Genomic DNA, 23,984 nt, shown 5'->3' with positions numbered 1-23,984 from the left:
AACAGATTTGTTGAGCTGTTCCTTTTTAGTTGCAACAGCTTTCAAACAAACCTGTGAGTGGTTTGTTCGTGGTCTGACGCCCCAAACCGAATCAGGTCCAAACCACTGACAACACTGCGCCTCTATTGAGGACAAGCTCTTCCCTGCGAGCTGCCATGCTGTGTGCATCTAAGAAGAAGCCGGGGGAGGGGTCAACCAACCACGGGAACCCACGGAGAGCGTCGGCGGTGCCCAAAAAGGTCAATTTATGGCCAAACGTTACCCTGACATTTACATCTGATACCGATAGTGTTTGCACGGCATTGATAAGACTCCTGTCGTCACGTCCTCATTCAAAACTAAAATCTACACATATTATATTATAAAATATATAAATGACCATGAAGGGGAAAAACAACTATCACAAAAACTCAGGCTTTTTGAAGTGCAGGTGTATAAAGGCCCTGGTGTATGTCTGCACACATGCCGCGCGACGTCGGGGTCCTGTAGTATCTGGCGTCACCATTGGGTGGCGGTACAAGTCTGGACGCAGGGAATCGGACGCGTTGCTATATTTTCAGTTAAAATATAACTTGTTTTTCTCCTTGAAGAGATGCTTCGATATCAGCAGGTCAGTAATTACGCAAACACCCGAGAGCGGCTTCAGACATTCTACTATCCATGCTCAAAAGCTGCTATTAGCATAGCATGTAGAGAGCTTGGAAAAGTGACAGCTGAGGTGATGAAGAGGAAGATAGATCAGAGTGTCACGGTTAGAAAACAGGCAGCAGAGAGAAGAGCAAGACGTAAGAGGAGTAGATGGTGTCAGTTGGCAGGGTGGGAACTGCATCAAGAACATCTACGTCTTTGTCCCGAGAATTGGACTCAGCAGAAGCTCAATCTCGTTTATTCTAGATCCAAAATGGAGTCTGGGCTTCTTCCCACCCTGGGACTGAGCTGCTTTCAGGAGGGAAGAGGATGGACAAAAGAGAGGTGAGTGCAGAGCTACAGAAGAGTTTTATTAGACATGCTACAGAGGTAATGCAGTATACACAAGAGACCACGAGAGGGGAAACTCAAAAAGCAGGACACCAAGTCGCACCTCTCCTTTGTTAGAAAATAATTCAGCCTTTAATTGTGCCTCAGAACTTTACCAAATCCATACATTTTGAGCTGTAGAAAAGTCAGACTTAGAGGAAAAATATACAGAACTATTATTTCTGAGATGTTTAGTGTATAAAAAACAAGTGGGAATTAAAGATTTCATTATCCTGAAATGCAACATTGAATTGTTTTCAATTTTCTTTTATGAATTAAAGGAACACTAAAGGCACAGAAACTTTGGTCCGACTGAGTAGCCCTCTCCATGTAAACTGTCACATGACGATGAAATCACAGTGGACTGAACTTCTATCTGCTGCCACGGCATGCAACACTTTCTCATGTGAGATCCTATGTCACGATACATGCTTAGAAAACCATTGTCACTGACAATTACACCTCACCCATGTGGAACAAAAGCACACAGAAAGAAGAACTTCACCAGGAGCTACATTTACAGAACTTTCTCTTGAGCCAAAACCGTGGAAAAACATGTTTATGGAATAATTCAGGGGGGTCAAAGTGGGAGGGCACCCAGAGCAGAGCTTAGCAAATGGTCAATTAAAAAAAAAATCCCGATCATGACCTCTGTGTGTGTGTGTGTGTGATGTTAAGAGATTAACTAAAATGACTGTTTTCAGAGTCAGAAACTAAAAAGATGTCGATGTCAGTGTGAATGAAATGCTGGAAAACTACGGCTACATCCACTGTTTTCTTTATAAAAAGTATTTAAAAACAAAAACCATCTGCATTCACAATCTTGATGTAACATTTTCTGTCCAAATGCATCAGAACTGTGACTTTCTACCAATTCTGAGAAGACTGTTATTCTTAATCACATTTGTGCTGATGCGTTTACCATCTGCTCCAAATGCTTCTTTAAAACTAAACTGGTTCACTTCTGTCACCTTTGTTTCTGTGCTTAATAAGGATTTACAGATCAGTTTCACATCCACACGTGTGCCGTGGCATTGTTTTCAAAAGGTCTGTTTCTGTCCAGACTACAACTCAACCCAAGAGGTTTCAAATTAAAACAGAGGCAGTGACTTTCCAAATTTCCGTCTCGGTAGCGACGACAGAAGGTCAAATCAGACGTTGATGCATTTTAAAACAAATGAAATAATGTGTGGGTGTAGCATAAGACGAGGGGCTGTACCGGGGGGGCCCCACAGCCTCAGACTTTGAAAACCCCTGGAATAATGAAGTTCAAGTTAAACTGCCAGTTACAGGCTGCTGTAAAAACCTCGGCAACATTCCTCTCTGTTCTGCTCCTAACTAAAAAGAAAATGTCATGAATCTAAAAGTGTGGAACAAAAGAGAAATCAAAAACTATAATAATGACGTCTGCAGGATAACAAAACAACTCGCATTCTCATCACACCAAAAAACAAAATCAATACCAATGTGCCTCTAAAGCATAGGAGGATAGTTATGAAGATGACTATCTGTATAAACTGTTGATCATGTCAAGTAAGGCACATGAGTACTGTCTCTTTTCAATTAAATCAAGAATCAAACATTGATCTACATCAAAACTATTATACAGAGGGACAATCAATCGTGTCAAGATTTTGACATAAAAATACAGAGGTACAGTTAAGAGAAGCTGGGAGGCGGAGCCTGTTCACACCTGCTAACATCTGTCTCAGGTGAACAGCTCTAAACACAGGTGTGAAAACACGCGGACACATGTTTGATCAGATCACTGAGTTCAAACCCGACCCAAACCCAGTGTGGACACAGAACCACTGACATGTTCACCCGTGGGTGCTTTTCACAAGTTACGCACATTGATACGAAAACATATACGTACGGCACTGCACTGTGTGCTGGGCCTGACAAAAAAACATACAAGTACAATTTCATATTTCATATCAGGTTCCACTGGGTCCACAGGTGGTGAATGGAGACATATTCTGAGAGAATCGACTCAAAGGTGTGTACTGATGTGCTGAAGAGCTGTTCTCTTGCGATTAAACGACATGAAACAGATCTTGTTACCAGGTCTGACCAGGGCTACACTCAGCTGTTCTCTTCAAAACAAACAAAAAACAAAAGGTCAAAGGTTTCAGTGTCTCTGAAGGAATGACAGTTATCAACACAACTGATGAAATCCACATGGTCCCCCCCCAGTGTCCAGACACAGTCTGAAAGATGTCTGACCGAGTTTGTGGGTCAGGGTCACATTCTTAAATAGTGGACTTGGAGAAGGAGACTCTCAGGTGCTGGTTGCCTCCCATGTTGTAGTTGTGAAGGTCGATCAAACCCTGGGTCGCCTCCTCCACCGTTGACATCTGGATCAAAGCCATTTTGCGATCCCTGAGGAATGTGACAGAGCCGTTAACTCCCACAGGGAAATACAAGACAAGAGCGGGAACCGTCAACCATAATATGAGCTGTGTCCAAACTCGGGGTCCAACATCGTCAATGCAGTGACGTGAGACAGAGACAGAGAGACAGAGTGTGTGTGTGTGTGAGAGACAGAGACTGAGAGAGAGAGACAGAGTGTGTGTGTGTGAGAGACAGAGAGACAGAGACAGAGAGAGAGAGAGACTGAGACCCTAGCCTACTAAGGGCCATGTGAGTCGGGATCCAGCAGAAATGTCTTGCATTTAAAGGCAGTTTTTTGTCTCTCCACTGACACAAAGTACTTGCTCATCGTGTAAAAATGCTGGTTTTCTCTTTCTCTCTATTAAATGATGAGATAATGCTTGTTGTGATTTAGCGCTATAGAACTGATATAGACTGATTTAAATACTTGGTCTTGCACTCACTGCTGTTATTTAGCAACAAAGCTGCAACAGGACACGGTACAATTATCATGTTAACTTGTCTTTGAGAGGATGCCTCAGGTGTTTCGATCGTGTCATTTATCTCATTGTTGTGCAGTGTATCCTGGATTAACTTCACCTGACGTGGAGTTAAATGCTCAGGAATAAAAGGATGCATTTGTCATGGCTTCTAAATTATACAGCCGAGTCACGGCTCTGTGAAGCAATCAGACTTTCAAACTCTGCCTCTGACGGACGTACCCTCCCTGCATTTGGACATAGCTTAAGTGTCAGTAAAAACAGAGCAACATATAAGGTCTACATACTGGAAAAACTTGAATGCTTTCACGTTGCCCCCAGTGTTGGAGAAGAGCAGTCGCAGGTCATCCTCCGTCACATCTTGTCTGTTTTAAGAGGAGGGCACAGATTACAGTCAGGAGGGGCTTCTGCCCTAACGGCACACTCAGACTTTGAGAAGGACAAATTCTTTGGCTTCATGCACTTGAAAACAACAGGATTCTTACGGGATATTGGAGAGGTGGAGAGTGGCAGAGGGCGGGAAGATGTTCTGGAAGTTTTTGGATCCGGGTTTCTTAAAGCGGTGAAGTGGCGAATTGGCGTAGTCTTTAGTGAGACCCTGGTCGTCCAGGCCGTCACGGGGCAGCGCCACAGTCTGGTGCTTGGAGAGCGTCACTCGGATGATCTTCCCATACATCTTTTGGCCGTTCAAGTGACTCATTGCTTCGGCACCGCAAAGAAAAGGACGGTTCAAAATGAAGATGTAAACGTAGAAATAACGACAGCTGAACCAGCAACTGTGTGAATCATAAGATTCAGGAAGCATTTACCAAGTCGACTGCTGTATCTACTGTACGTGTTACCCTAAAAACCAACGGTGCATTAACATCCATCCACACAAAAAGTTAAACTGCAAGAAACCAAAGACTTCTCAAATGTGTCAAACAAGAAAAGGAAATCACACGTTTTGCAGCACCAACATCTCCAAGACATAACCTACAAAATCAATGCAGAAATACGTAGAATTAAAGTGACACGAATCTCACAAAGACACAAAACTGAAGTTCACTTGTTCAACTTGAAATATCCTATAAAAAAATGTGCATGGCATGAAATTATGAAGACGAGACTGAAAGTGAAGGAGAACGTCTGCTAAAATCAGAAGTATCAAGATATTTGATAGAGATATCAAACATATCTTAGACAGTTTAATCCTGAGCGTTTGTAGAGTATAGTGTAGTGCGGAAATTTATATCACAGTATTTTTCAAAATTTCATCTTTCTGTTTTTCATATACCAGTCATGTGGTATACAAACAATACTGGTTTTAAGTATGATCCAGTAAACCGTTACGAATCAGTCAGTATTGATAATTATCATGACAACATGTAAGATCTGATTTAAAAAAGAAACAATTAATAATGGACAGAAAACAACACACAGAAGTACAATATGTGTTGTTACTGAATCTTTGGCGTGCCCTTGTTGGGTCTGACATCTGCTTACCGAGCTGGGCCTGGTTGGCGTCGGACATCTGAATGAGAGCGCTGTCCTTCTTATTGTAAAGAATTTTTACCCTCTGGACATCACCATAGACTCCTGCATTAAAGCCGCAGGCGGGAGGAGAGGAGGTGAGGTGGAGAGAAAGCAAACATGGAAAAAGTTAGCACCAGAGAGAGGTCGATATTTCAAGACAAGAAGGAGAGAGAGAGAGAGAGAGAGAGAGAGAGAGAGAGAGAGAGAGAGAGAGAGAGAGAGAGAGAGAGAGAGAGAGAGAGAGCATAAACAAGACAACACAGACTTCAGAGTGAGATATGTGAAAGGTAAAGAGAGAAGAGACACCCTCTAAACAGAAACGTGTCACATGGCTATAAATGCAAGAACAACATGCAAGAAGAATGCCTTAATCGTGCATTAACTGATGACTACACAGTGAAATTTAGGGTCAAGTAATCAACATTAACCCAAACCAATAAACTGGGGCAACAAGGTTTTACAGATTATCAAACAGGCTATAGTGTGCAAATAAATAAACATTTAGATGTTAATAATAAAATATAATATCAGTAATAGCAATACTTAGAATAATGATAAATGTGTCAAAGGCAGAATGAAACCAGAACAAAAAGAGGTGGTAGAAGAGAGAGGGGAGAGAAAGAGGGAGAGCGAGGGAGAGAGAGAGAGAGCGAGAGAGAGAGCTAACGATAACATACCGAAGAGGGTAAACAGACTTTGGGGCGTAACCATCTTTAGAGGGAGAGAAGAGCAACAAGCAGCGTGAGACAGGTAGAGAGGTAGAAGAGTCGGAGCGGAGCGGAGGTAGAGATGGACAGATCGATCCAGAACGGAGGTAGGTAGGAGGAATGGTGGTTTTTGTTTTTCCCCCCGGAGAGTGATGGAGGTGGTTGGGTCATGGAGAAGGGGGGAGCAGGCGGGCGGAAGAGGAGTCATGGTAGGGGTAATTAATTTAGGCAGGGTGATATGAGGGGTTAAAAATTCCCCACCAGCAAATGGAAGGAGTGGCAGGACGAATGGAGGGGGTAAGAGGAGGGGAGGGGTGGGGAGAGAGGGAGAGAGACAGAAAGAGAGAGGGGAGGGAGGGAGGGAGAAAGAGAGGGGGCAGGGAAGGTGGGATGAATGGGGAGGCATATGCAAATTGGGGTAAAAATAAAAAATAAAAAAGTGAGGAGGGGGAGGGACAAAAAATAAAATATAGGTCAGTACACTGGAATAATGCAGGTAGTTTGGTCAGAGATAATGGCTTGGATCAATGTTTCCTTTAGTCAAAATACAGCACTTGCGCCAAAATGTAGTTCACCCTGGACAAGCATGGGGTAAAAGTACATTCTGTCAAAATCATAATAAAAATCAGCAATATAAAGTCATAACCATGGAATAAAAACAACATGCAGCAGGTCAGAAATCTGAAGATCAACAATCTTTCAGCACAGGAAAATGGTATTACAACAACATGAGAAGAAGCTGAGGGGGGAAAAATTAGTTAAGAGACCATGCAGTTGAAATTTTGATCAGCTTCACAGCTCGAGCATGCATGAGTTGATGTGAAGGCCACTGGAGTTAAAAGTGGCGTTCACACAAGTCCGAGAAGCTGAGAGAAGACTTAAGCACAGTATCTTAACAGGTTGTCACGGGCCGAGTTTGATTTAGATACTGTCAAAGGCTCCATGATGACACACTCATTCATAGCCAGAGAGAACAGACTAATGAGTAAAAGAGACAAATTAGATGCTATTTAAGTCACAGAAGAAAAAAGGCAGAGGAACAGGGAGGAGAGACAGCGAGCAAGCACTTCAGAGAGGCAGGTAGTTGTTCCCAGAACTGAGACACAGGTTAGGAGATCACGAAATGATTTCATATGAGCTTTCATATGAGCTGAGGAGAGGTGAGGAGAGCTTAGAGAGAAAAACAGAGGAGAGACAGTTAGCCGAGTTAGATACAGTTTGACAAGAGGAGGGAAGGCCAGAACATCAGAGGAGAAAGAGGGGGATTGCTTTTGGTGTGGTGATGGAAAGTGACAAATCCCCCTCTCTTATGAGGACACAATGAAAAAAGAAAAACACAACAGAAAGGCACTGGGTTTGTAAAGAACACTAGAAACAGCAACGAAAAGGTTAGAAGCAAAAGGTCCACTCCATATCTATGGAAAGTGTGGATTCCAAAAGTGGTTAAGGCTTAGGGAAGTTCAGCGACCATTAGGATTTATATTATATTACAATTAGATTTTTCACTGCGCTCACAAAAAGTTGTCAATTATTAGTGAATGAAAACGCTGTCTAATTAACCAACATTTTTTTCTGTTTCCTACCAAATTGTGAAGTCATTTGATTTCAATGTGTTTTTGAGATTTCGCCATATTTTTACAATTATACCCAAACTATAGTGAATTGCAATTTATTTGAACAGGATAATTGTGACACTACATTTCTAATATAGTCCCATGTTCATTAACAGTGACAAAATGACAAAAAGCAGCAAATATATCTCACCCTCTTCCATCAGCTCTCTTGTCAAAACTCCAGAGAAACTTTTTTGGCATCGCAAGTTATGTTTTTTGGAACATTAGTAACACTGGTTGATCTGTTTACCTGGAATGTTTGCGCACACATCTAAAAGCTTATGGAAATGGTAACTACTAGGATTCACCCATTTCCATTTATGAATCTTAAAAAGGTTTATTTATAAAAAAGTAAGGTAAAGTGTTTTCAGTGTATTTTACTGCCAATTTTACAATACAGGATAACAGGATAACAGGATAAGCATGGCACTGTATTGTCATATCCTCCCAAACCTAGTGAGTAAAACAAATCAAACTCAGAAATCCCCATTGATGACACCAACTACATGTCATTAGCCAGAGTACAAAGAGAAATCTTGTAGGATAAAAAGATGAAATATATAAAAAAAATTTCATAGTATTTACGTGCAAAATAAGTGGTTTATCTGACCTAATCCAAACTGAGGTCTCAGGTCAAGTATTTACTTGATAACTAGATAAATACCATCCTAATCAAGAGACACAAAGCAATACAAAATGAAAACAGCAGCACAAGCATGAAAACTGGTCATTACAAGCTTAAAAAAGATACTTAAAAAAACAATAGAGGAATGAAAGTGGTGGGTATGTGTGATGAAATCAAGCCTTAGATGGTCCATCTGACTGGTATGTTTGGATTTGTGTTACTGACCTCCTCGTTGAGGTTGCTGACCAGCAGGACCCCGCTGGACCCTGTCTGTCCAGCGAGGGCCACCCTCCCTGCAGCTGCAGCAGCCGCTGCCGCTGCGCTCAGAGGGCTCAGGGCTCCTGACAGGAAGCAGACACAACGATCATGGAATGGAGAGCAGCACTTCCACTTGACCAACACATTACAACACTGATGTAAGTTTTTCTACTGGATAGAATTATACTTCAGGGTCAGAGCACCAAGGCCTATTGTTTTCACATCAACGTTTTATTTCTCCTCCAGCGAGAAGGATTTAATTTTTGGCAGCTTGAACATGTACAATTTAACATTTGCCCAAAATAACGATTAAATGCTTATACTACTAAACTATACTATAAACAGTGCCACAAAAGTCTTCCCCTGATATCTAACACATTTGGTATATACTGTCTATTCATATCAAGTTCTCAAACCCAAATGGAGGCAATTTTGCATTGTATATGTTTGAGTGCTCCTCAGACTATAGTGACTCACGTTATCAAAGATGTCCTTGTTCCTGCTCTTGACTGTTCTATTTAGGACTAATGCCAAGTAAAATTCAAACACGTCTTTATGACATGGTTATTTCCATAAGCAATACAATATGCTAATATGTAAAAATAAACAACAACAACAACAACAAAAAAAAAACAATATAAAAAGGACAAAAAAGTGTGATCTACCTGGGATCTTACCGAGGAGGGAGTTGGAATCTTTACTGAAGGCAACAGCCACTGAGGGATCAATACTCGGCTGTCCGTCACCAGCAGGAAGTTCAGGACGTGTGTAGTCACGACTCTTATCGTTGTTGTACTTTACATTGAGGTTGACCAGCTTGGAAAAGTCTATACGCAGCGTGCAGCATGAGTTGTAGATATTCTGACCATCCAATGCCTGTTAGGGAAAAACAAAAATGATCATCTCTTGTGTTTCACCTTTACATTTGGCTGTGCGGAGGACTAATGGTGAAGTGGACAGCAGGTGACCTGTGATGAAAGCTGCCTAACATGAATATTAGTGGGAGCTGCAGCTAAATGACCACTTACCAGTTTAGCCTGCTGTGCATTAACAGGGTCACTGAACTGTAGAAGGGCCTGAAACTGATTGTTCTTGGTGAATGTGATTATCTTCATGACAGTACCAAACTTGGAGAAAATCTGCCGATAAAATAATGAAAAAAAAACAACATTTAAAAATATGATGAACATTCCTTAACATGACAAAACTCTCATGTCAAACAGTTCCTTACCTGTTGGAGCACATCCAGCGTCACAGGGTAGAACATGTTGTCAATGATGATCCGCAGCACTGGACTGGAGGCTGCGGCGAGAGCTTCTTGAACGTCTGAACTTGGTGACCCACCAGACTGGACAGCTGTCACCGCCTGCAGCACTGCCTGGGTCCGCTAATAACAAACAGAAATCATAACAATGACGTATGAAACTTATCTAATATTAAAACAGACAGCCTCTGAGATTGCTGCTGACAAAATAATTGTTTTATTTTTTAACCTACCTGATTTCCAGCATCAGTTTTCAGTTCTTTGTGATTGGAGTACTGAATATAGACGGGGACATTGCGGACATGTGGAGTTACTGTGGTGTAGTAGTTGACCATAGTGATGGCCGCCTCTTCTGTCCCCATCTCTAAGAATGCCTGGAATGAGGGGAAACAAACATCATTTATAAAACATTATAACTAACTAAAACCTAAAACCTCTAAAACAGTGTTGGGATCGACAATAAAATGTTTGTCAAGTTCAAGGACTACATTAAAGAAAATAAATGATATGGATACATTTAGCAAATTTACATGACAACTGGATAAACTTAGGTGCTCTAAAACATTTCACCATTCATGTATCCACCTTGTCATTGATCAGCAATTCTACTCACTTGGTTCTTTCCCTTTAGTGTGAGGATATTGGTGACTTTGCCAAAAGGCAGGCCGAGGGAGATGACTTCTGTCTCTGAGGCCTCGTTGGGCAGCTTCCTGATGTGGAGTACACGGGAGGGAGGAGCCTCCTCCACCCTCAGCTTTTTACTGTCGCTGCCATTGGAAGCCCCATCTGAAATAAGCACAAGCACAGATTAAATGCACCAATCCGCATCACATTTACCAAGTGCAAATAATGTTGAGTGGAGTAGGAACAGTAAGAGCAGTGCCTCCTATCAATTACCTAGACTGTGTTTCATCATAAATAGTGTATCATTGGTCAATAACAAAGTATCACAAAGTATCTGGATAAAAAAAACAATATAAAAAAATCGATTTATGTTGTGTTCTAAATTTACATAATTCACATAACATAATCTGAGTTGTCCACACTACCTTCATGGGAGTGCCTCAGTACCGTCTTTTGAACGGCTATTTAAAAGGAACAACTACACCAGCTTCCTTAAAAGAGCCGTAAATCCCATCTCTAATCAATGACACTATCAAAACAAATCGATATAGATGAGCAGTATCGATAACATCCAAACATAAACACACTCCAAAAGAGATTTTATACTAACATCTATACTGACATCGAAGACCTCTCACTTTTTTCATTCATTCATTTTTTAATCTTTGCATGTGTCAGTCAGACTCTTATTCCTGCATGCATGTGTATGTGCTCCCTCTGCCAACACAGATTTAAATGATTTTGTGGAAAACAATGGAAGAAATAAAAGGATTGAAAATGTTTTTAAGTCTGAGAGACACCCAGTGTTTATGGAAACTCTGATTTAATGGAGAATTGTGCAGTATATAAAAAACATCAAACCACCTGATCAGACGCTGCCTGCCTATAGCTAGCTTTGATTCATATAACAAAGAAATCATTGCAACTGAATATTTTTTGACATCATTTTGAGATTTGGGAAAAAACATTCAATATTTTCTTACATTTCATGGACCAAATAACTAATTGATTAAAATAGCTGACACATTAATTAGTAATAAAAATAATCATTAGTTGCAGCCCTAAAAGTAAATTCAAAATCTCTTCTTCAATTCTGTTAACAACTTCTTTTAATCCATTCAGATTCAAAAGAAAGACAAAGTAGCATAACTACATACACACATAACAAGCAAGCTGACGGACACATCTATTGTGATGATGAAATGTAAGGTAACTCCTGGAGCCAGCTGAAGGACAGTGTCTCATTTTCATCCAAACTTTTATTTTTCTAGGAAATCACTTTTACAAGTAATAACAAACATATAACAGTCACAAGCTAGCAAGAACTGTCAATATCGCTCAGTTACTTGACAGCTATTGGTAACTTCTTCCTCTATTCTACATTTAAAATCATTCTGAATGGTAAGAGAGGATGACTAAAGCCCTTCACAGACCAATCACTTAAAAGCATTGCATGACTCTTAAGTTGTTATTAGAGACCATGGCCACAAGTGTCTCATTATGGAAATTATATGAGGGCTGGCATTACTTTGTATTTTCATTGGGATATATGTCTTTTAAGTCCATCTATAAATCACCTGAACAATGGTTCTACACTTTACAAGTTTGAGGACATTTGTCTTGCATGGTATAAAGCACATTTAAACTTGCTTGTAACATTGAGAGGATTCTTCCCATAAAAGGTATTTATTTAATCAGTGTTTCCCATTAATTAGGCACACTGTGGCATTATTTATATTTGTATTAATCTTATTTTATTGTGAACCAAAAAGTGTTTCTACACTTTGCATAATAACATAATAGACCTCATCTGTGTGCAGCACCAGTAACAATCAACTGGAGCAGTTGTGCCCTCAACTGAAAAGTTATTTTGATGCATAATGAATAACAAACTTGGAATACCTTTTCTTCTGTCTTCTTTCGAGATTTTTGAGGCAATGCAATAGTCCTAATAATAATAATAATAATAATAATAATAATAATGGCAACTATTATCAAGCATTGAAGCATGAGGGTCAGCCTCACTAATTAGGTGTTTGCTTCTAAACATGCATAGTTTATTTTCGTCTAACCTTTATTTTTGTCTTTCTCTCCATTCAGTTAGACAGGAGCCCACAGTTGTTGCCAAGATGGTGAATTTTTATTTGTTATTGAACTATTCTGTGACATTTTTCAGTAACACACTATGAAATTCTCCAAATCAACTATAAACACATTTGATGTCTGATGTTGTTGGACAGCATGTCTTAAGAACTACTACTAGGAGACTATAAAACCAGCATCCAGTCAGTTTATTACAAAGCTTTTGCAACCTCCCTAACTGGTGGAGTCAATAGCTTGCCAGAGTTTTCCATTAGCACCAGCTGCTGGCCAATCAACCAACTACTTTATTACCACATTTCCTGAAATTGTGGCCAGGGCCTTTATTTACTTCGGCTGCTGAGATGCAGAAGTGCAGCAGTTGAAGTGTCACACACAAGCACACACACAAAGAGTGAACAGAGTCGATGAAGACAAACTATGCCCCCTTCACTGTCAGTTAAAGCTGGGCGATAATATGTTAACAAAGGCAAAGAAGACACCTGACTCAGTGCCCTGGAGAACACACTATGCAACAGTCTGAGACCCAAGTATGTGCCGGTGGCTCTCCGTTCAAAGCTAACGTGACTTCTGTACCACAACAGCAGACCAGAGTTTGTTTAGTTTAGTGCCCTGCCATAAGACAAAAGCGGTTCTATCACACACGCAATCACCTACTTTATTAACAAAGACACGGAGCAATTAAGCATGGTCTAAAATATCGTATTAAACGCCTGATAAAAAGTTATTGATCCTCGTTACCAACTCCATGGTCACGAGGAGGAATAGTGATTATATTGGACAAAGGACGTTCAAGCTGGAGCTGACTGGCAGGAGGAAAAGAGGAAGACCAGAGGGTTCATGGACGTTGTGAGGGAGGACATGAGGGACAGTTGGTGTAACACTAGCAGACACAAGGAACAGGGCAAAATGGAGGCGAATGCTCCTCTGTGGCGACCCCTAAAGGGAGAAACTGAAAGAAGATTTCACGTGGGTATCATTGAGCCTTTAAAGATATTACTGCTTATCGATCCTGGGCCATTACAGTAGTTTTATAGGTTATTTTTTGGAGAAAGAATTCTAAATGAATTTGAATTAAATAAATATATATACTTAATGACATATTAATATAAAAAACTTTTAATGTTGGAACCATTTCAGACAGTCTTCATAAACAGACAGCTATTAACTCATGGTGACAATTTAAGTGACTCATCATGGGTTCCTGCTAGCATAACACATCTCAGGTGGAGAGGTGGGAGACAAGCTTATAGATAAGCCATCTAACACCATGCATATTTCGGTCTATACATGGTGAACTTGTGTTTAGTGAGATTGTTCATATTTTCACCTTTACAAGCAAAACTCTTCTTGCACTTGAGATGACTGTGGTTTAGGTCAATTCTAGTGAAATATGATCAGACTTTGCAACGTTTAGTGTTTGTGTCGCTCTCGATGCACATGTGTGGGACATTAACGTCAGTGTTTATCAATATTTAGTACCGGGTTTCGGCACCCGTGACTATCAGTGCCTGGTTTACATGTATCTGGAGTGGTGACACATCCTGTTGAACAGGGCTCCCGACTAAATTTTTGCACGCCTCCTCATCCCAAATGTAAAAAAAAAAACAAAAAACTTCACTGGGTTACTGGCGTAAGGCTGACACTATGTTGCGCGTCATAAACCGAACTGTCCCAAACCGTGTCTCAAACCGTGACAAGCGTACCGAACGGGACGGATTTTTTGAATCAACCGTTCCACCCCTAGTATATACTGAACCGTGACTTTTGCGTAACCGTTAAAACCTCTATGAGTGACTGATTAAAATGACTTTTGCTTCAATGCCACCTGTGTTCATGCATGTGTGCATAAGCAGCAGAGAAGAGATTATCAAAGTAGTAAATGCAGGGAGTTTGATGGAGCACTGCTACATTTTACATTGTGAAAAAACAAACAGTGTGATGCTGGGATCGCGTTAACTGAGTAGTCTGTCATTGACGGATTGAAAACAGAGGGTGATCTACCATAACTTAAATAATAATACACAACCAACACTGTCTATAAGCACGTGTTGACCACCTGTAGCAGTGGTGCCGGCAGCTGTAATCATGTGCAATTAAATCTACTGCTGCAGGCCTTCTCCATTTTGTGCACAGAGTACATCACCGTGGTAACTACATCTATCAAAAAAAACATTCCCTGGAGCATTCAGAGCATTTTGTCATCAACTCCGACCTCGACACCGTTCTCAATGCTTCTCGCTATCGGGACCCTGACAGCGCATTGAAGGCCTTGGAGCACGTCTGTGACGGTGCAGCGTTGCTGCTGGTACAGACGGCGTGGATGCTGCAAGATTTCCTTCCAATGAAGGTGGTTGCAGGATCAGAAAGTCCCACGTTCAGAGGGTCTAGCTGATTTTATTCACTTCCCTCTGACTCTAGCCAAAGTGGTTCTGGTGATTCCAGTCTCAAGTGTGGCAGCAGCTAATATTAAAAACAACATTAAAACGGCAATGAGAAGTCATCTGTGTAAGACAAAGACACAGAACCTAATCACCTTGATGCGTGTGATTACGCTGAAACGTTTCAGTTGGTTCATTCAGGGCAGGCTACAGAAGACCAGCTGAGTTCAGTTTCATTTCTTGTAAATAGTTTGCTCACGTTTTAATTGTGATTTCCTAATTCTGTATCTTTGCATCTTTCATATTTCCAGAGACATTGTGCCGTGGTGTTTTCGTGGCCTGCTTTAAGCATTGAATAAAATTGTGCCTGGAAACTTAAAGCCCCAAGTACATGTTATTTAAATACCATTAGATAAGACTATGTGTCATTATCATTTAAAATAAATGATGGATTAAAATTTTACAAGCAGTCTAGCACAACCACTGCCGTAATGATACCATTTCCAACAGTCAGAATATTCTAGGGTTTTTTGTTATTTCATCAAAAGTTTTCCTTTCATTTATTTTGTTTCTGCCGATAAATCAGTAGAACTCTACACAATCCTGACCAGGACCTGTTTGACGCAAGAAGCAATGATGTTACAAACTTTTGGAAAAATGTCACAGCAGGAATGGAAGGTCCTTCACTGAATAAACTATATGCCCTCTATTCATACAAAACCAGTTATTCAAGCTCAGCGGTTGATATTCTACTGCTATAAACACAGAGGCAGCCTGAGAATTTCTATCTCACTTTGTTAGACAGTTCCCTGGGGTGACATGGGCTTGGATGTGGGCAGTGTGTAGCAGTGGCAGTCTGGGAACTTAATTAAAGAGACTAGTTTCCCCAAAACCCTTGTGTGTGTGTGTGCCTTAAACACTTATTTTGATAGTCTAACTTTGTACATGTGCTCTTTGTAGCGATGTGAGCAGCTTTTGCTGTCATCTTTAATTCTGCAGTCGTCTCTGAGACACTTCTGATATCGTCCTAACGGCGAGAAGAAATGAAAACGCAGTGATATTGACTATGTCTGTTCCAGTCACATGCTGTGGTGTGTGGGTGCCCACCTACAGAGGAGCGTGATGTTATTCCAACACTAAAAAGCTCCCACGAGAGAACAGCTCCTCACACGTAGCCTGTTTTTAGCCTTTGATTCCTCTCAACGCCGCATGTCACTACTGATCAAACGACTTCATGCAAATTCTGTCAATACCCCGCCCTATTCGGGGGTGGTCGGAACGAACTCACCACTGATACTGCTCATGCCAGAGTTGGGACTGTTGTACATACTCAGCTCGTCTGATCCTCTCTGTGGAAAGAAATGACAAAGACAGACAAGTCAGACAGTTGTAGAAAAACACAGACAAACAATTTCCACTTTCTAGACAAGCCTTCGACAAGAACAACAAAACAGAGCTCTCTGAAGACAGTTTAAAGGGATCACTCGGTCTTTATGAAGTCTGGTTGTCCTGACACATACTGTAGTCAAGGCTGACAGAGAGGACTGAGCTGAAAGTGTTCTCCCAATTTCACTTTGTATACCACTCGTTCTCCCTTACAAATTTTTTTTTTCACATGGCCTACTGTTGTCTTTTTCGGGCAAGTTTGTATCACTGGGTTAAATCAGAACAAAGGACTTCAAACACGAAAGTAACAAAATAACACATTTGACCGCACTAACGGAGGCGGCAGTGGATCAACAAATCTGTGTGCTGTGATATAATCTAAAATCAACAATTTTATCTATCAACTTTGGTGTGGGAAGTGGACGGTTACAAAGTGACAAACTTCAGTTTCCTGTCAGAAATCGACCAGAAAAACCAGCCAACAACTTCTTAGAATATCATAGACCTGAAAAGGGACCAATTTCAGCATGCAAGTGTTTTGGTAAATATCTACAATCTGTTTAACATTGTGTCCTTCTGGCAGACATGTTTTCTGTGAGAGTGAATGTGCATGTCTCAAGCTGGTTCTCAGTGCAGGGAGGCTCTCATCATGCAGACCGTGTGACAGTATCTCATAACCACACTTCAAAAAACCTGAACTCTCTCTTAAAAGGAACTAAACGAGGTTGGTGGAGTAGATGGAAGGGGACATAAAGCAGTGGAGTGGATTGGCTCCTCCTCTGCTGGTGTGGGTTTAATCTAGCTGAATTTAAGATGTCAAGATGTGTCATTTCATCTTGAGCTTTACCGAGTCCCAGGAGTTTTGCTGGAGCTGACGGGCGCCTAGTGCTCTTAAACCTGAATGATGGGATGACGAGGAACCTGGCTAGGGACCCATTACCCACACAACTTTATAACAGCTTCATACACCCTCTCCTTGTTTCTGTCTGACTGAATTTGAACCAATTGTTCTTCTGTCACTAACATTCTTTATGGTCACGATAAACTAGATGTTGTCGGGCCTGCCACGGCGCCATGACACAAATAAATTGAAAGGGTAATAAAGTCGTCTGACTTGGGTCAAAAAGTGAGCATGCGGCACATGAGCTTCAGGAATCCAAGACATGATTTCTCAGCCAACAGCTGCTAACCCTCTCTGGTTTATTTCTGACATTGAAATATTGAGGAAATAAACAGAATGGCAAAGACCACCATATCAGAGGAATCAATATTTTCATCACTGTTCCATTTCCCTTCCAGAGAAGACTTTAACTTTGTTTTGTGCAGACAAAAATGCAGCTGACACTCAACAAATGCAGTTAGGTAGTCTGAACCCCAATGCACTTTTACAAGGAAACAGGTTTGTTTGGTGATCAGAAGGGACATGGGTCCTTCTGATTTAATTAAAGCGAGTCTAATGCAATAAAAGCTCAAAACACATGTTTACAAAACATTGTTCTAGCCTTAACATGAAACAAATCTAATCTTTAAGGCACATCATGTGTTTATATGGATGTTTGCTGTGTAGCAAAAAAACAGCCATCTCTTAACCAACAACGAAATCAGATGTGGGAAACAGGAATAAGATTATGCTAGAAATGTTAACGGGATAGTTTAAATTTTTGAGTATAGTATCTGTGTTGCTTCATAAATCACTCACTCCCTACACCAAAGTCCACAGAGAAAATCAGCAATTTCAAGCTAACACAGCCAGAAGTTGTTGATCCCCTGCTGCCATCAATGACGAAAATGTGTTGTTTTGAGACTTCGGTCTTCTAAATCCTTTGTTTGGATTTTTGTTTGTGACACGAGACAGCAGCAGACCAGCAGCTCCGGTGTATAAATGTAATGAGGAGATAATTGGCAAACATATTCAACTGTATTATGTGAGCGTTATTTTGTTAAGATGGTAAAATCTGTTTTTGTTTGTTTTCAGCTGGCAGCATGTTTACAGTGCACAACATGATTTTGTCGCTAAAATGTATGTTTGTCGATTTAATGAACAAAATTAGGACAAAACTCACCTTCACTCCAACTGTAACATCGCCGATGCTGGAAGAGAAAGAAAGTTGAATTAGTCAAGTGGATTATTATTAAGTCAGACATACAAAGGCATATTAAAAACTAACAAAGTTACTGGAGTTTGCCTGACAAGCAGTGGAGGCTCAAAAATATGGGGTGCTAGGGCACCGCCCCCATCAAAACAATGCAAGCAAAAGAAAGCAACATTTAAAGTAAAAAATTCAAAACAATTACGAAATTTAAATTAAATTACTCACACAGTGTGTGGTGTGTACCTGTTTGTGCACACTGTTGGTTGTATATGGTTAATTACTTTCTGTGTAAATCTATATATTTCTAGGGCACAGGCACCGGTAACATGAGTGTGTGTGTATGTGCTTCAACTTTTGTTAGTCAGGTGACCTGGAGCTGCGCTCTCATTGGGTTCCATTCATATCCTCCCTAGGACACAGCTCTTGGCGTCCCCAGCCAAAATGACACTGTCACGGCTGTCATTCAAAATCACTCACCTGTTGTGCAATGATGAAGCGAGTGGACGTACTGAGTGACTATGTTCACAAGCACATGAAGTATACCGATAACGCTCGTCTCATGTAAATAGCTTATTCCTGTAAGCATTACCCTTATTCTGGTAATTCATTACCCTAACAAAATATCTGTGTTATGCCAGTATTAAACAGAATGTTCAACACCCTTTTCTGGTAACTACTGGGACATGCTGTTGTGTGCAGCTGCAAATCTGGCAGCTTCGTCAGAACGCGGCTTGTCCACAGCAAGCGAAGCAGGTGATGACTATGTCGATCACGTCTTTATAAAGCATGTACACAAACTTCTTTATAGTACATTTGTGCACAGCTGGTTGAAACAACACGATATTGTCACAGCATCTTTCATAGCAAAAGGCAACATGCTCTCGCCCTCTCGCACAGCTCCAAACAATAATAATCATGTTTGATCTTAAATCAATCACCCACCTGTCACTTTGATCCCTGTGAGTTTTTTCTTTACTTTTGATTCATAAACAATTTTGCAGCTGCAGATCTTGTAACTTGTAAAGACCTTCAATTGATTTTTTTTTGTTTAAAATATGCCCCCCCCCAGCCTTCACTTTAATCACCAGCCACCACTACTGACAAGCATAATAATTAAAAGCAACAGTGAGAACCAGAGCTTTGGTTTGTAAGCCCTGTTCATACTTGGTATTTAACATCTGTCTCAGCTGATCCAAAAACAAGTGGACAGTTATAAGTTCACAGCTAACATTATGTTTCCAGTGACCACTAGTATCTGAATCCAACTTGCTTGATCTATATGCAAATTAAAATGTACACCATTTCTATTTAGTAGTACCTACATGTTTTTTCTTTATCACGTCCTACTCTACAGATAGGTCTGTAGTCGTTGTGTTTGTTTGTGTTGATGAAACAGTGTTGGCACAGCTCAAAGGAACAAATCACATCAATGCACTGTGTGCAGCTTTAAAATGACATCAGACCGTTCACATTGAATAATACTCATGATTACCATTCTGGACACAAATAAATCAGTGCGCTCGAGGTGCTAAAATGCTTTAGGTCATCATTGAACTGTAGCAGGTCAGAGAACATCGGCGGAAAATATGGCCCTTCAAAGTGGACCACAACAGATTTGCATTCACAATGGCAAAGCGATGCTCATGTGTGTCAGACCACCTCTGATCTCAATATTCAGATACCACATGTCTACATGTACTACATGCATACCTGTATTCAAAGTGATAGCTCAGGTTTTGTGTGACAATATGAGGGACCAACACATCCTCCAACCTTAGATTGAATACCTAATATTATGTAGCCAATCCAAGTTTGTGCTTTATTCATCCTGCAACAGGAAACCCAACACTAATTTAATTATTAGGATATCAATGGTAATTCAGAGGGGTATTCAATTCATACCACCCCCTTTACGACAGTTACTATTTGAACAGAAATATATAAAAAATGGGTGTGTGATATTATCGATATAGTTAGTATATATATATATATATATATATATAAACTATATACATATATATATACATATATATATATATATATATATATATGTGTGTATGCTTAAGAGTAAGTTAAATATTCCATAAACTTCACTCACACACATTGTGCAACTCTAATATTAAGTATTTCACAAATGAACATACCACGTCAACACATTTAGCCTTTGTCACAATATTATGGTATTTAATGTAAGTTTCTAAGAGACAAATAATGCATCCTAAACTATTGCATAATTGAACCCCAATGCAGGACAACCTGGTGCACTTTAACAAACTCCGCGCGCCACTGTTGGAGTAACATTCATATATTTGACCACAGCTATTTCAACTCCTCCAAAACATTCAGTTGTAATTTAAAAAGAATAGTTTGTATACGGACTTCAGTTCGAGGTAACGGTCACGCTCGCTCAGCAAAAGCTATGTTAGTTAGCTACAACACAAAGGACCAACACTACTGTACATTCGTTAGCATTCTGCTAAACTTCACCAGCCGCGTCATTAGCACACAGCGTCCTCAGCGAAACAATGACGATGGAACTGTATGAACACGTCCAGCCGCGACGTCACGACATACGCAGTTTATGCCCAAACTAAAAGGCAAATAATGCAATGAACAGAGGGCGTTAGCTAACTTGTGCTAACATGCTAGCTTACGACACTTCCTTGATGAAACCGAGCGCGTGGCTATGGAAACCCGTTATAACAAGCACACTCATCCCCCGTTCCCAATAAGTAACGCATTTCCACGGCCCACATTGTGTGTGTAAATGAGGTGCACTCAGAAAGACACTGATAAAACATTACCCGTCCATTTCTGTAGATATTTCACCGCGCGTCCGCTTTCCGTTCTGTTTTCTCCTCACTTTACACCTACACTGCGCAAGCACGCACACACACACGAGAGCAAAATGGAGGCAAGACGATGCAATGGCGGAAACGACCGGAAAGTTCCGAAGCTGCTGAGCCCGTTGTTGAGCCTGAAAAACAACACATCAGTAAATAAAGAATTAAAATAAAAAACTTTTTTTTTTCTGAATTACTGAGACATTGTTTCGTAAAAAATGAATAAAGATACATTCACCAACAAAATAACCAACTCGTTGACATCACTTTATCTTCAATAAAATGAAATCTGTGACATTAATGAATGAATCAATAATTCAAATTAAACATAAGGTGAAGGTTGTCAGTACCAGCCATTTCCTCCTCCACAAAACAGAGGATTTCCTCCAAGTGTGAGGGATTCTTTCTTCGGAAGAGACATCGGTCTTAACTGATCCTGATCCTGTTAATGTGAAGCTGATGTGCCAAAAGATGAAGTATTTCCCTATTTGTGAATTCCGAACAAAGTATAACTTCACAAAATGCTCCACGTTCATTATCTTGTTGTAGCCGATCATCTGAGATTTTGCTAGAAAATAGTATCACAACTTTATTCTCTTAATGTTACAGCTTTATTGTCATAATATTATGACTTTATTCTCAAAAGCTTTTTTTTAAAGTGAAAGATGTTACATACCACCACCAACTTGACCACCGATGAGAATTTTGCCTCAAAGAAGAAGTATTGATATAAAACATATGAAAGCATTTGCCAAGACATTCATTCATTCATTGTCTACTACTGTATCCTCCACATGAGGGTTGTGGGTCACTGGAGCCAATCATAACTGACAAAGGGTGAAAGGCAGGGCAAAGGCCCTCATTTAGACCCGGTTGCAAACCTTTTTGCTGCAAGGCAACAGTTCTAGCCACGTGGCCATTTTATTCTTTACAGAATGTATAAATGTAACATTGTCCATGGTTTGCAGGCTGGGAAGACTGGATGTCTCGTTGTTGTAACTTTATATTGTTACAGAAATAAGGGACTTGTCCTCTTTCCGCCCTCTTGTCATTCTTCATGAATAACTGTATTGTTTGGCTAACATTGTATTGATGTGTTTGTTCCGTCCTTTGTTCATTTCTTCTGTGTTGTTTCTCTGTCTCTCATCTGATGCTTTACCTACATTTTTCACACTGGTCCAATTTGTGCAATGGTCCATTGGGAAAAGTCTCCCCAGTGGACATTCACCTGTGGCAGCTAGTCTATACTGAGTCTGCCTGCCTGTACAGTGGGTTCATCACAGCTTTGCTGATGGGCACAATGTTGATGAGAGGAGTGAGAGTCAACACTAACACTAAAGTTAAGACCATTGGACCAAAACAGTGAGGTTAAAGGAGCTTAAATAAGAAATGTCTAGCTTTTATGTCCATTTCATTACACACAGCTCTATTACGCATTATAAAACTAGGCAGCACTCCAATAGCACACATAATATTACATTGATATGAGTATTGACATAATATCTGCATCATTTCTGAAGACATTCACACAAATGATTTTTGAAAGCTAAGGCAAGCAGAATTATTTTGAAATTATTAATCAACAATTCCCTTACAAGCGGTACAAGCCCATGAATCATTTTAAACATCATACGTATGCTGAATAAAATGAAGAAGTTGTGTTTGCAGCACATGAATTGTCAAATGAATGAAGACGTCTTTGTAATTTTACTTCCCACGTGTGTTTTTTTAAGTTGCAGTCAGAGTGGTCAGCTCTCAGTGTCGTCAGAAGTGTGGCTTTGTCAGAATACATCTGTATGCTGACTCAAGCGCTCATTTACCAAACTCTTCCTGTATTTAACTCATGCACATTGTTTGTCTCCATATCACATTTGGCAGGCTTGTTTTTTTTCTCCCCCTCCTTCTTGTTAATAACAATATGACGAGTATCAGCGGTGCAGTGGGCACCGCGCAGGATGTCAGTCCACTGTTATTTCCTGAGCAGCCAACAGGGCTGATAAACAGCAGTGATTTGCTGAGTGTTTGACAGTTTGCTTATTTTCCCCTTGGCTCAGAGGGCCCCTCATCAGCTAATTTCAACATGGCAGCTTCAGAAGCACAAGTCTTTGGGGAAATGTCATTTTTAATTAAATCCCAGGTCCTTTAAGATAAGCAGTTAGGCGTTAATTTCACCCAGGGTGTGACGTTGTCAGGAGCCCGGGAGCATGACGTATGTCTGTCAAGATTAATCATTATGCAAAAGTCGCGTCTCCTTTTGCTTTGAATGAAGGAGGAGTCCCTCACTGTCATCTGCATGGACAAAATGAACAGTCCCTGGTGTTATAATGAAGGGTTCCCTTGACATTCTGCTAATGTGTCCCTTAATGCCAATCAAGCATTTGTAGTTGTAATTTTCCAGGGAGATCTCTTTAAATGAAACACAATAATCTAATAAATACAAATAAATATGTCATAATGTAGTATTTCTCTGATGTCCTAATGTCACTCAAACTACTTATTTATCTTATCCTTTCTGCCTGTCAGTCTACTAATGAAAAAAAGAAACTAGTGAAACTCATTTTCTTAGAACTTGGTGGAAAACTCAAGTCTACAATAAAGCCATAGGTGGGTCAGTCTGTCATGTACCTCTGCTCTGTCACGTCCCTTGGCATCGACTATTTATGATTTATCATTGAAAATGATTAT

The 23,984-nt window shown here is 40.4% G+C and overlaps 1 protein-coding gene across 3 annotated transcripts; it reads right to left on the bottom strand.

Annotated features, from left to right (window-relative positions):
• Positions 1-2,332: 2,332 nt before the first annotated feature.
• Positions 2,333-21,349, bottom strand: LOC122768102 (polypyrimidine tract-binding protein 2-like). 3 transcript variants are annotated; one of them, XM_044023809.1, is made up of 14 exons: positions 21,261-21,349; positions 18,427-18,454; positions 16,266-16,326; positions 10,486-10,658; positions 10,106-10,246; positions 9,840-9,995; positions 9,637-9,747; positions 9,274-9,484; positions 8,576-8,691; positions 6,083-6,116; positions 5,376-5,468; positions 4,376-4,592; positions 4,178-4,255; positions 2,333-3,399 (listed from the first exon to the last, which is right to left on the bottom strand). In XM_044023809.1, the coding sequence occupies exons 1-14, from the start codon at positions 21,266-21,268 to the stop codon at positions 3,270-3,272; spliced, it is 1,557 nt and encodes a 518-aa protein (XP_043879744.1). In that variant the 5' UTR covers positions 21,269-21,349; the 3' UTR covers positions 2,333-3,269. The 3 variants fall into 3 exon arrangements, with proteins under 3 accessions (XP_043879744.1, XP_043879753.1, XP_043879764.1); XM_044023818.1 differs by having other exon boundaries at positions 9,286-9,484; XM_044023829.1 differs by having other exon boundaries at positions 16,308-16,326.
• Positions 21,350-23,984: the final 2,635 nt, after the last annotated feature.

This window comes from Solea senegalensis, linkage group LG1 (assembly GCF_019176455.1).
Source record: "Solea senegalensis isolate Sse05_10M linkage group LG1, IFAPA_SoseM_1, whole genome shotgun sequence".
Taxonomy (NCBI): domain Eukaryota; kingdom Metazoa; phylum Chordata; class Actinopteri; order Pleuronectiformes; family Soleidae; genus Solea; species Solea senegalensis.
Note: the sequence above shows the minus strand (reverse complement) of the source record. Positions and strands in the feature narration are given on the sequence as shown.